This window comes from Perissodus microlepis, chromosome 5 (genome assembly GCF_051167445.1).
Source record: "Perissodus microlepis isolate ML-2025 ecotype Zambia chromosome 5, ASM5116744v1, whole genome shotgun sequence".
Taxonomy (NCBI): domain Eukaryota; kingdom Metazoa; phylum Chordata; class Actinopteri; order Cichliformes; family Cichlidae; genus Perissodus; species Perissodus microlepis.
In genome coordinates this window covers 19,357,435-19,369,220 of record NC_140465.1, presented here as the reverse complement: position 1 = coordinate 19,369,220, position 11,786 = coordinate 19,357,435, and the positions used below count along the sequence as shown (strand labels likewise).

Here is an 11,786-nt window from a genome sequence, read left to right as displayed (position 1 = left end):
CAACAAAGTGTAGAATAAATGCCTATTAATCTCTTAATAGTAATCTCTTAATCTCTAACCTCTTACTCTATCTATTGTCATTTATTCGATTTGGGTCAGATTAGAAGCTTCACTGAAGTAACACAGTGGATTTTTTCTGTGTAATCGTTTCATTAGAATTCACATGGTTAGATGTATTATTTTGGCACCACAACCTCCAAATCCTTATTTCTTTATTTTCTTTCTTTCTTTAATAAAATTATGTAGACATGAGCCATTTTGCAATCTGGGATACTTTATTTGTTCATTTGAACAGGTGGAAGGACATTTTCCACAGTAAGAAAATGTTTTCTCTACTTTTAAACCAAATATTTTCTAGTAATTCAGCATAGTTCACACTTAAAGTTGTGCCACGAAAAAACCTGCCAGTGGCCTCTGCAGGGCAGAGTCAGCAGACATAAGCCAGCAGTTCTTTGTGACAGGAGGGTCGACGCTGTAGTCAGTAGCGTTGTCACTACAAAAGCAAAAAAAAGCTCATGTCTTGGTGGAATCTTAAACAGTTTTATGTTTTGAATGAATAAACTGAAAACATTACAAAAAATTTACCTTGTAACATCTATCTCTTGGTTTTTAATCTTTAGTTTTGTGACAGGAACTTGCTGCACCACCTCATACACTGCTGGCTTTACAGCTGGAAAAAGGGAGTAAAACAATGAAACAAGAACTGACACTGAAAACCAGATACTAAAACAGACACAGCAACAAGATACTTTTACAGAAACCACTTATGCTCAGTGCAAACTTTGTTAATATTCTTAACATGACACTGACAAATTCATTTATTTCTTAAGCAATGAACAAAGTATGTGCATGCATGTCGTTTCACTCACCTAAAAGTCCTTCGATGTCGTTGGTTGAGGGTTGCTGTCTTAAAACAGGCCAAAGGAGTCTTTGGCCATTTTTCTCATGTTGTGAGATGACCAGGAGAATGTCATCAGATGCAATGTGAATTTCAGTGTCGCGCACAATCACTGTCACACTGGAAAAATATGGACTTTATATGAATATTTTAAAGCTCTTTGAAGATTTTAAAAACCTTCACAGATCATTTCACTAGTCTTGGCTGACTACTGTCCGACTGAGGGCTGTAATAGACATTTCACAATGTCACAACTCCATGTAATCCAACAAACTTGCTTCTACCTGGAAGGTACAACAAGGCAATGATACGGTAATAGAAACTTTTCTAAGCTTGACAAAAGCTAGTGTCATTGAAAATAAGTCAAGCCACTTTTTGTGGTTCACCGTGAGTGTGCAGGGCCTTTGATTCAAGCATTGGTTGTAAAAAAAAAAAATTCATGAAATTAATGAAAACTTTATATATATTACAATCCCAAAATATCAGCACACACCTTTGGATTTCCTGCTACTCGATCGAAGATTGATAATCGTCACTTATGTATCTTCACTTGGGTGTTTCTGTATAGATCTGCATACATGCATGAATCCCTGACAGTGTTTTGATGATTGTCCTACAGGCCTGTCCTCCAAACCTCTGGGAAATCTGCATGTGCATGTGCTCTAGTGCAGCTGCCAGGCATCTCAATACCTGGTGGTGTGTCAAGTTGTATCTTCTATGTGTCAGACTGCTATTACAAGCAGTCAGTAGCTGTGTCCCAATACAGGGGCTGCATCCTTCGGAGGCCGCATTTGAAGGCCGATTATGTCCCAGCCAGCTGTCCCAATTCGAGGGCTGCTCCAAATGCGGCCCACAAATGCGTCCTCCTGTTCCCCCGATTTGAAGGATGGGTCAGGTGGTCAGGCCCAGCATATCCCAGGATTCATAGCACAGTGGTGGATAGTTTTTGTTTGTTTGTTTGTTTTTTAAATGGCCAACGGCTGAAGGGGGGCAGCCGAAGAGTACATTTTTAAAATTAAGTATTGAGTTTTATATCACTTATTTATGTGGCGATGCAAATGTTTTAATAACAAAGAACATTAAAACATTACTGTTGGCCACATGGTGGCAACGTCACGTGACATTAGTGATGTTAGTGCCAACGGTTCACTTGTTAAGCTAAAAAAAAGGTGCTTTAATCATAGGAGCCAAACATGTGGCCAATGTACCGACTGGGCCGGCAGCCTTAACATGAAATTTCCCCTTGTGGGACTAATAAAGGTATCTTATCTTATTTAGTACTCCTTATATAACAAACAGAAAATACTCATTCTCTGTTGCTGTTTTTTAGTAGTGAAACAAGAAAAAGATGAATTTTTGCCTTCATTCTGTCAAACCATCCTCTATAAAACATTTCTAGCGGCTAGAAGCATGGTTGCTGGGCAACCTGAGCAGTGCGACTAAGGCTAGACAATCCCATTTAACAGCCTCAGACTTCTGGCCTTCTCAGCCTTCGAAGGACCCGGCTTACGTAGACAGCGGAGGCTGAATCCTTCGAAAGATGCGATCCCTGAATTGGGACACAGCTAATACGTGCTTGAGACTGACTGGAACTGAACAGTGGGGACAGGATGGGACAGGTGATGGAAGGATATCATATGTTGTATGGCTAAAGAAGCTTATCCCATTTGTCTCCGCAGGCAGGCCATTTTAAGATGATGCTTCGATCAGTGGTTGTTGATCAATGGTCAGGACAATTTGCATATCAATGGCCAAGAAACTGACCTCACAGCCCATTGTTCATTCAGTGCTAGTTTCAGTCATTGTGCAAATGTACTATTTATAAGGTTTGGGAAACTTGCAGTCAACTGAGACTTGAAAGGTCACTTGGATGAGTGACAAAACGTTTCTGCCACTGAAAACTCTGATGATGAAAAGAATCTATTATTGCTGTATAAATTGAATTGAATTGGATGAACAGAATTAATGTTTTGGCCTTTCTGCAAGTTGTTCCTAGCTTTTCCCATCCAAAACCTTTTTTGTCCTGGTATATTTGCCTTACAATATTCCAATATTGAAGAGTTGCTGTTGCATCCAGAAATTATTTTGTTGGATTCTTTTTCTTTCCTGTTGCTAAAGAGTGAGACCTCTCACCACCATGTTCTTGGTTTCTCTGGGTATCTCAGCTTGAGAGCTTGTGTGTTCGATGGTTAAAGCAAATGACATAATTTGAGCATTTAAAAAAAATATAAAGTAAATATTGTGCTACGAAGCTTATACACTGCTAGTGATGTGTTTGTAGTTGTGATAGAAATGAACCTTTTATTTTAATTTTATGGCAGACATGTTTAAATTAGTGAGATTTGGCCAAATCTCACAAAATACTCCATACAAAAAAGTGTAGAATTAAAATAATAAACGGCCCAAACTGCCCTTTTAAGGTTTCATTTCCCAGCAAATGTTTTGTCATATATAGAACTGACATCAGAGATGTATATACTGATTGCCTCATGTAAATCCTGGGAAAAGAACTGAATAAGGGCACACATCTGTAAACGATACTGTGAGAACATACGTTTTGACCATCATATTGCAAAATCACCTGCCAACTGTTGAGGGATCCTGTCCAGCAGCTTGATATGTCACCGTCTGTCCATCTCGTACAGTGACCCTCTGTGATTCAGCATCAACCTCAACATGCTGGTGAGTTTTGAGGTGTATAAAAATTTTGCTGAAACCTCCGGTTGCAATTGAATCGAGCTCACCATTAACAGACAGGTCTAGAACAAAAGGGAAATGCTGATCTTTAACCACTAGGGGAGAAATATGAAAATACTCACGAGAAAGACTACTACTGACCTCTGCTGGGGTGGTGAAATAGTTTAAGGATTATAGCTCCACTGAAGTCAAAGCAAAGTGGAACAGTCTGATTCCCAGTTGAGTTAAGCAAAAACCTGTGGAGAAGAGGAGCTAGAGGTATAGAGACAAAAAGTTAGACTGGAATCTGAAAATAAAGACCTGTGCAATCAACACTTACTCAACTCTTTTAATGCATTGGGCATTTTTGAATTTTTTTTTCAGAGTCTTGGAAAAGTAAACATAAAACACTTCTTTAATTTTACATACTTTGTCTATTTCACAATTCTGAAAATGAATCAATTTTTATATTAAAAAAATAATAATAATTTTCCCATGCAGTCATAGAATGTTAGAAAACTTGCCTTAAGTTAAGAAAGTGTCATGGTGATATAGATTTTTTTAAATTTTCACCTATAAATACAAGTTTTCCAATAAAAGTGTAAGAGACTTTATCATGCATGGCACTAAAGACAATTTTATCCAAAATTGTTTTTCCACTTTTCTTTTTTTTTTTTGAGGATTTTTTTTCCAAAGTCCCCTCTTTAAAGTCTTTGATTTTCTTAGAAAAAAAAAGTATTCCATCTATGCAATACAGTACCGTCAGTTACTTCAATTGGGACATGGGTAGCCTTTAAATAACCTGCAAATAATTTAAACAGCACTAGTTACATACCAGAAAATTTCAGATCTCTGGTTGACATTGCATGACAATAAAAAATCTTTGACTGTCTTAGAACAAAAAAGTATTCCATGTATGCAATACAGTACCTGCATCGTCATAGAACACGTCATCGTGGGAGCTAATCATATAATTTAAATCAGCAGCTGTAAAAAACATTTACACACATTACATAAAGTTAATAATGCTAGAGGCAATGCAGGGGACATAATAATAAATAAGGATAACTAATTCATTTATAATTGAATTTAATTAATGCTTTTACTAACATCCATGCCCTGACACTAAAGTTCTTAACTAAATCTTTAAATAGCTCACTCACACACACACACACACACACACACACACACACACACACACACACACCTTTAGTGGTGTTTCCCATGGGGATTTCTAATCCTATGCGGCAGGTGTTCCTGTACACTAACCTAGCCACTAGCCACTTGTACCACCCAATTTAAGCTGTCTCAGCTTGCATCTTACATCCTGCTTCTGTCTGACTCACATCTATTTGACTCAGTCTATTTCATACTCCCTTTCTTTCATTCACAGAACATCTCTGTACTGTAAGCAATCGTCTCCTCAGCTGAACTGATGAATGTTGTTGTATTGGTTTGATTTGCTCACCAGAATGAACCCACCCAAAATAACTCCCACTAGCAGGAGTAAGGTGTGCTAAATTGGGTTGACCTCCTGGCGACTGCCATCTCCGTGATGTTTCACCTTCCTTTGGTTTATGAAGCACATCTGTGTTTTCTCCTGGAGGCTTTGTGACCACCATAGATGTGAGAGGGGTCACAAAACTGTACTTCAGTGACAGCTCCATAGCTTCCTTCTTCACTTTCTCTTTCTCAGGTCCAGATAATTGAAGCCTGTGTGACAAAGTGTAAAATGGTTTTGTATGTAACTTCACACATTACAGGTGTTAAGCTGAATCCATGTCCTAAAATATGTATCTAAGAGATTTTCTTCACTGAAAGTCAATTCAGCAAAGTTCATAAAAAAACACACAATCTATTGTTTGTTACAGGCAAAATACAGTCTTGCCAAATCATAGAGATCCATTACCTTGCTGTCTATATTGTCCAAATCCTTAGCTTCTGAGAAACATACTTTTATGATTAAGTGTAAAAACTCTGCCTTTAAAAAGATGTGAAAAAAGTTGTTTTTGAAATTTAAGGAGATGAGTGATGATGAACAAACATAATTGTACTAATATAATTTTATGTGGGAGATGTACATGACTGTTTAATAGAAAGGTAAGAAATGGAGATGTTGATGTCAAACTATCCAACACTGAAGACAACACAGTTTATTACTGCAGGCATATTATCTGATGTCCCTTTAACAGACTTCTACTTGGAATTTTGGGACTTAATTTCAACCTGCTGCCCTGATCTAACAAACTTAAAACATATTGTCTTGCTGCAGTTCACCTGTCTTTCTGACACCTTGTATATTCAAATTTCATTCTATACATTCAAGTTTCAGTCTATATGTTTACATTTAATTCTATATATTCAGACATCCATTCAATATATCCAGACTTTTCTTATAATGTTTATATAATGTGATCCTAAACAGCATTCAAAGTTTATATATGCTTAAAATATCAGAAAAATAAACAAAGAAAGTATAAAATAAATAAACAGTTTTATTTATAAAAAAAAATGTTTGGTGTTTTGAAGACACTTATGTAGAGGTAGAAACTTTAAAGACATAACAGCTGATAACACATTTCAGAGTCATACAAAGAAAGATGCTGTAAGTCAAACTCACTCTTTGTCCAGAAGCTGTTTAACTGTGAGGTACGCCCAAACCCTCTGAATACGGTCATCAGACACTGTTTGAGTGGATTCCACGGTTTCATTTGGATTAGAGAATATTATTCTTTTATTACTCTGTAATAAATTAAATGCATTGTAATGTCAGTCAACAGGGAAAACGGTTTAAGAAGAGTACTCCTGATGAGTCCTGTGGATTGATTCTTACTGAAATAGCCACAACTCGTGGGGTGAAGGTTTCAATGTTATTATCTGTGATCTCACCAGCCACCACAATCTCAGAACCATTATAATACTGACTGAAGTTAGTCTGGGTTAGATTGGTCCCACCCACATAGATCATTGTCACATCTGTCAGTAGAGGTGTGGCCACCTCTTCATAGAAACCCTGTTGACATACAGTGTGGAAGTGATACAAATCATGCTCTTTCTTTTCTTTCAATTCTCAGGGGTTTCAAATCACATAAAAGAGTATATATAATTGAAATACCTTCAGCTGTAAATCAGCATCAGAGTCTTCATAAATCCGTCGTGCCACACCGTTATTTTGCAGCGACATTTTCTCAAGGAAATTAAAATTAACATCAAAACCGAAACCGAGACAGTACAGTGGGAATTTGCCTGCAATAGCCTGTCTTACATTTGACTGGATTTTCTCCAGATTTGTCACCCCTGAAAAGAGACGAGACATACCCAGTTCAGCTCAGAAACAATGTAGTCTCATAATTCATAATAAACCAGGACTGTTAATCACAATAAGCTCACAAACACCTCAGTTTCATGAAATATTTGTGTACATTTGTTTACAGATGTGCTTTATTATAACCTGAGGTTGGGTCTCCATCTGTGAGAAGTATAAGGATAGATGCTGAACCTTCTCTGTTATGTGCATTCAGCATACGTGCTCCTTGCAGCACTGCTTCATTTATGTCTGTGGCTGAAATGCAACAACAACAAATACATTTTCAGTACTGCTATTCCCCTCCCAACTGTTGATATTCTAAAATGTGTATTTACTGCAACTTCTCACATCCTCTGTCTTGAATATTGCGTGCAAAGTTTTTGGCACTTTCCAGGTTTTTGCTGTTGGCCTGAACGAGTTCTCGCTTCCAGTAAGAAATTCTGTCATCAAAAGTGATCAGACCAAAGTGATCATCTTCTGCCAGATCATTCAGAATGTGGATTAATGCGGTCCTAGTCTGGGTAAGAAAACATAATTCATTGCTACATATTGTTTTTCTTTTCATTAAAAATGAGAAGAAAAAAAGAGAAAAAATTTATAAAATAATATCAGAAACAGACCCTTCAAATACTTTACCTGCTCAATTTTCCTGCCCCCCATTGAGCCACTTTGATCAATAACAAAGACGACATTTTTTGGTATCCGTGGAAGATCAGATGGAGCAAAATGATGAACAAAGTATCCGTCAGATTTCTAAGGCGGCGTTATTAAAAAAAACAAAAAACAAAACTTGATTGGTTATAGGATTATTGAAGAAGCTTTTTAGCCCAAGTCATATGGTTTGTGTTGCTAAAAGACCAGGGTTTACCTTGATGTGTCCCAGTCCATTATCCCTGTTAACGTCGTAAACAATAATCAGATCTCCATTCATACCCTGATCTCCACAGCTGTCACACATTTTCTGTTGGTCAACCGTTGGATAGAAATACACCCACGCCTGGAAACAGAGTGAATCACAGAGTTTAGGAACTTGGTAGAGAGCGATGTCAGTGATTTTATTTTCTGTTTTCCTTTTTGGGCTGATATTTGTATTGTTAAAAATCCTAAATGAAACATTGTCAGAATTACTAATTTGTCTCAAATTAACGCAACATGACTTTACATACAAAGAGTGTTGGAGAAGCCCAACCTTTAGAAGAAAATGGAATGAGAATCTACAGATATGTATTCAAGGATCAAAACATTAAACCAGATGTCATTAACAGGTGGACCATGGTCCAGGTTTTGAAAATGCATTGGATGTGAGTTTAGCCATCCCATTACTACTCAGCCAATCAACTCTGTGGATTCCAGGTGATAAACACTGGTCTCTACAGTGCCAATAGTTGAGATGTAGTAAGTTGAAAAGACAGTATAAGAAGAAAAGATACAACACATGCAGTTTTACCTGCGCTTTAGGCAATTATAAACTGCCTGAAAGAGCAGTTTGTAAGAACTGATCTTTTCACTTTCTGGATCCAAATGGTTCCTGGGACAACTTTTTCAGGTTTAAGGAAAGTAGACTTATGTATCCTGACCATGTTTGGCTCCACACACAAAAGCAAGGCAGTTTTGTCCAAAGTGAACATAATCAAACTAATCATCAGTGTGCACCTCCACAGGTGTATGAGAATTTTAAGCAATGTTCAGTTCTATGTTGTGTGACCAATAATCATTTTGGAATTATTTTTCAAATTATTTGTCAAAAGGTTTTGCAATTGTACTGATTTCATTTGATTTGACAGTCTAGATCGCAAACGAAATAATTTCACATTATGATAATCCAGATCTTTGCTTAAAGAAATGTTAGTTGAATACCCCTGCTTTCAACCCAATTCTTCTGTACAATGATGAGAAATGAGCTATAATGTTGGAAGAAATATCATCATTACCGTAATGGTTATTTGTGCATTTTGATCATTTTATATTCATACATTTTACACTCTGAGATTAAGCTGCGTCTTACTGCAAATTAATAATGATCTGTTAGTACCTCACACTGTCTATTAGAAAGCTCATAATTTTTTTACTGTTCTACAACAAAAAGATTTTAGTACCTGTTTATCTGCATGTGTTTTGGTGATGGCATTAGCGAGGGCGTTGGTGCTCAGGCCTCCTTTCACATCGATGAAACTGATGCCGGCTTCTTCGTGAATGTACACATCCACCTGGTAATAAATACAATAAAATAAAATAAAAGATCTCATCATGTGTGCTGTTATCTCAGCATTTTCCACTAATAGATACCAACAAGACAATCACCTTGAAGTCTCTGACAGGCTGCATGGGTCGAGCATGAATTTGCAGCTCGTATTTGCCATGTGTGCGTTTCATCAGTTCCTCATATGTGAGTTCAAAAGTGACCTTTTTGTGAGCAGCCACAGTTACAGAGGTCTTAAATTCCTCCAGTGTCCTCCCTACAGAACTAAAGCAGAAACAATAATCATTTTACTAAATTGTAATTATGGCTGTAGTTTGAACTTGAAAAGGGAATAAGATTAACTCAAATTATGTTTTCCTATTCACAATTAACATTATTTTAGAAAAAAAAGAAAGAAGAGAAACTAGAACAGAACAAGCTAATTTTGAATGGCAGTTCCTTGATCATTAATATTAAATTGTCATGACCATTGATTAACAACCACTGATCAAAGACCACTGATCAATGGCCATGAGTACCATTCACAGAGAGTTGGGGAATGGCTGCAATTACACCATTGTAAGATGGCAAAAGATGTAACCTTAGCCCCCCGGGGAACTTGATCCTTGGGGGACCAATTTTTGGTGCAGCGTGTTTTGGGGTTTAAAAGCCACAGAGATGGGATGTTTAGAAAAAAAATGTGTTTTAACTATTCTGATACTCCTGACACACACGGGATCACCAACGGTTTTCACTTAGGCAGCAGTTGTCCTTCTCTCCTGGATCAGCTGGAGCTTTCTTTAGGTGCCTTCCCAGCTTTAGCAAATGTCCAGCTGGGATAGCCACATTTACTCAGGGCCTTCTTGATGTGATGCTCTTCTGCTTCCCTGGCCGCTGTATCTGTGGGGATGGTGTTTGCTCTGTGTTGTAGCATCCCGATAACACCCAGTTTGTGCTCCAGTGGATGATGAGAGTCAAACCTAGTGATTATAGTGTACACTGCTAAGTGCCATGAGGATTGCCATGATTTATACATCGGGGAAACTAAACAACTTCTGGCAAAGCGAATGGCACAAAGCAGAAGGTGAGGATGTAAAAATTCTGGACAAGGAGGAAAGCTGGTTTGAGCGAGGAGTCAAGGAGGCCATTCACGTGAAAAGGGAAAGACCATCTCTGAATTGAGGCGAGGGCCTAAGGGTACATCTTTCGCCATCTTACAATGCTGTGATTGCAGCCATTTCCCAACTCTCTGTGAATGGTACTCATGGGCCTTGATCAGTGGTTGTGGATCAATGGTCATGACAATTTGCATATTAATGATCAAGGAACTGACCTCACAGCCCATTGTTCCTTCAGTGGGCTAGTTTTATTGTGCAAATGTACTGTTTATAAGATTGCGGATGAGTGACGAAATATTTCTCCCACTGAAAACGCTACGTCCTGATGAACAGAATCAACCTTTTGGGGGTATTTTGCTTCGTTTTTTATCCAAAAGAGCACTCAGTGTATTTGTACAATATGTATAATTTAATCATTTAGTTAATACCTGACAAGTCCAGCACTTTCACCACGGGACACAGCTTCAGTGTACTGCTGCTGAGCTTGCTCCTTAGCTTTCACAACACCATCATAAACCTGGCCATCAATAAACCTGAAGAGGACCAAGGAAAGATCTTGTGTAAATACACACTACTGAGTAACCTGTTATTTGTTTTTTATTGTAGAATTCTTTATTTGCAAAAGTCTCTGGATGGTTACACATTATTTTAACTTCACACACATTCGAAATTTACTGATGAAGGCATTCTTGGGAATCCGAACATGAAATTCAATTTCCTTTGACTCGTTCATACGATTGGCCACACGGCTTGTGATGACAGTGGTGGCATAACGACTGGTCACTGTGGAGTTGATGTGAAAGCTGTAGATGTCCCAGTCATCCTGAGCAAACACAGGAGGCACATTTCACAGAAAAAAAACCTAACTCTCTCCAGGTCTTTCCAATGTCCAAATAACATGACAGTATTACAAGTTATAAAAGAAAACACATATATATGAATAAATCACTTAATCAAATAATCAGAAAGGCCAATTTATCCTTAACCTAGCACTGACCAACACCTTTATTAAATGCCAAGCTCTAAACATTAAAATAAATTAATAGACCACTTTTTACCCTGATCTCAGACAAAGGATAAAGTAAACATGTGCACACAGTCAGTATTTCTTCACTTCAGAGGACATTACATTATCTTCTATTCTGTTCCCTTGAAGTGCTCTTTTGGTCCTTTAGGTCTACTGAACTTACCTTGTTTGGCAGCGTGGAAGCCAAAGCAAAAAGGAGTCCTATGAGTGAGATTTGCACCACAGTTCTCCCCATGATGCCTCTAACCAAAATACCAGCAAAGCAGCTGAAACGCTCTTTTGAACTTAAACAAGGACACTGTTATTATGCACAAAGTTTTTTTAAAGGGCAAACTCACTCGCTTACACAAACATCCCCTCACACAAACATTCCCTGTAAACAGTAATTTACTGCTTACTCAGCACTTTATTAGACCTTTAATGTTTACATTGAGGGTCAAACCTGTGCACTTGAGCCAAACGTGGCCAAACTTTGGTCCCACAGCTGTCTTTTTCATTTGTGATAAGCAATAGCACTCTGACAAATCAAAGTGAAAGATATATGGCAACAATCTAGCTTTTCACTATTGGTGAATGTGAGT

General features: G+C 37.7%; 1 protein-coding gene across 1 annotated transcript; it reads right to left on the bottom strand.

Annotated features, from left to right (window-relative positions):
* Positions 1 to 239: 239 nt before the first annotated feature.
* LOC146387172 (inter-alpha-trypsin inhibitor heavy chain H3-like) lies at positions 240 to 11,493 on the bottom strand. The gene is made up of 20 exons (XM_084928570.1): positions 11,369 to 11,493; positions 10,841 to 11,001; positions 10,607 to 10,711; positions 9,183 to 9,345; positions 8,978 to 9,088; positions 7,750 to 7,878; positions 7,518 to 7,634; positions 7,230 to 7,398; positions 7,026 to 7,136; positions 6,690 to 6,871; positions 6,408 to 6,587; positions 6,195 to 6,316; positions 5,043 to 5,287; positions 4,505 to 4,561; positions 4,335 to 4,376; positions 3,737 to 3,847; positions 3,480 to 3,657; positions 870 to 1,018; positions 586 to 670; positions 240 to 493 (listed from the first exon to the last, which is right to left on the bottom strand). Exons 1-20 carry the CDS (start codon positions 11,438 to 11,440, stop codon positions 379 to 381), a joined length of 2,604 nt encoding a protein of 867 aa, XP_084784696.1. The 5' UTR covers positions 11,441 to 11,493; the 3' UTR covers positions 240 to 378.
* Positions 11,494 to 11,786: the final 293 nt, after the last annotated feature.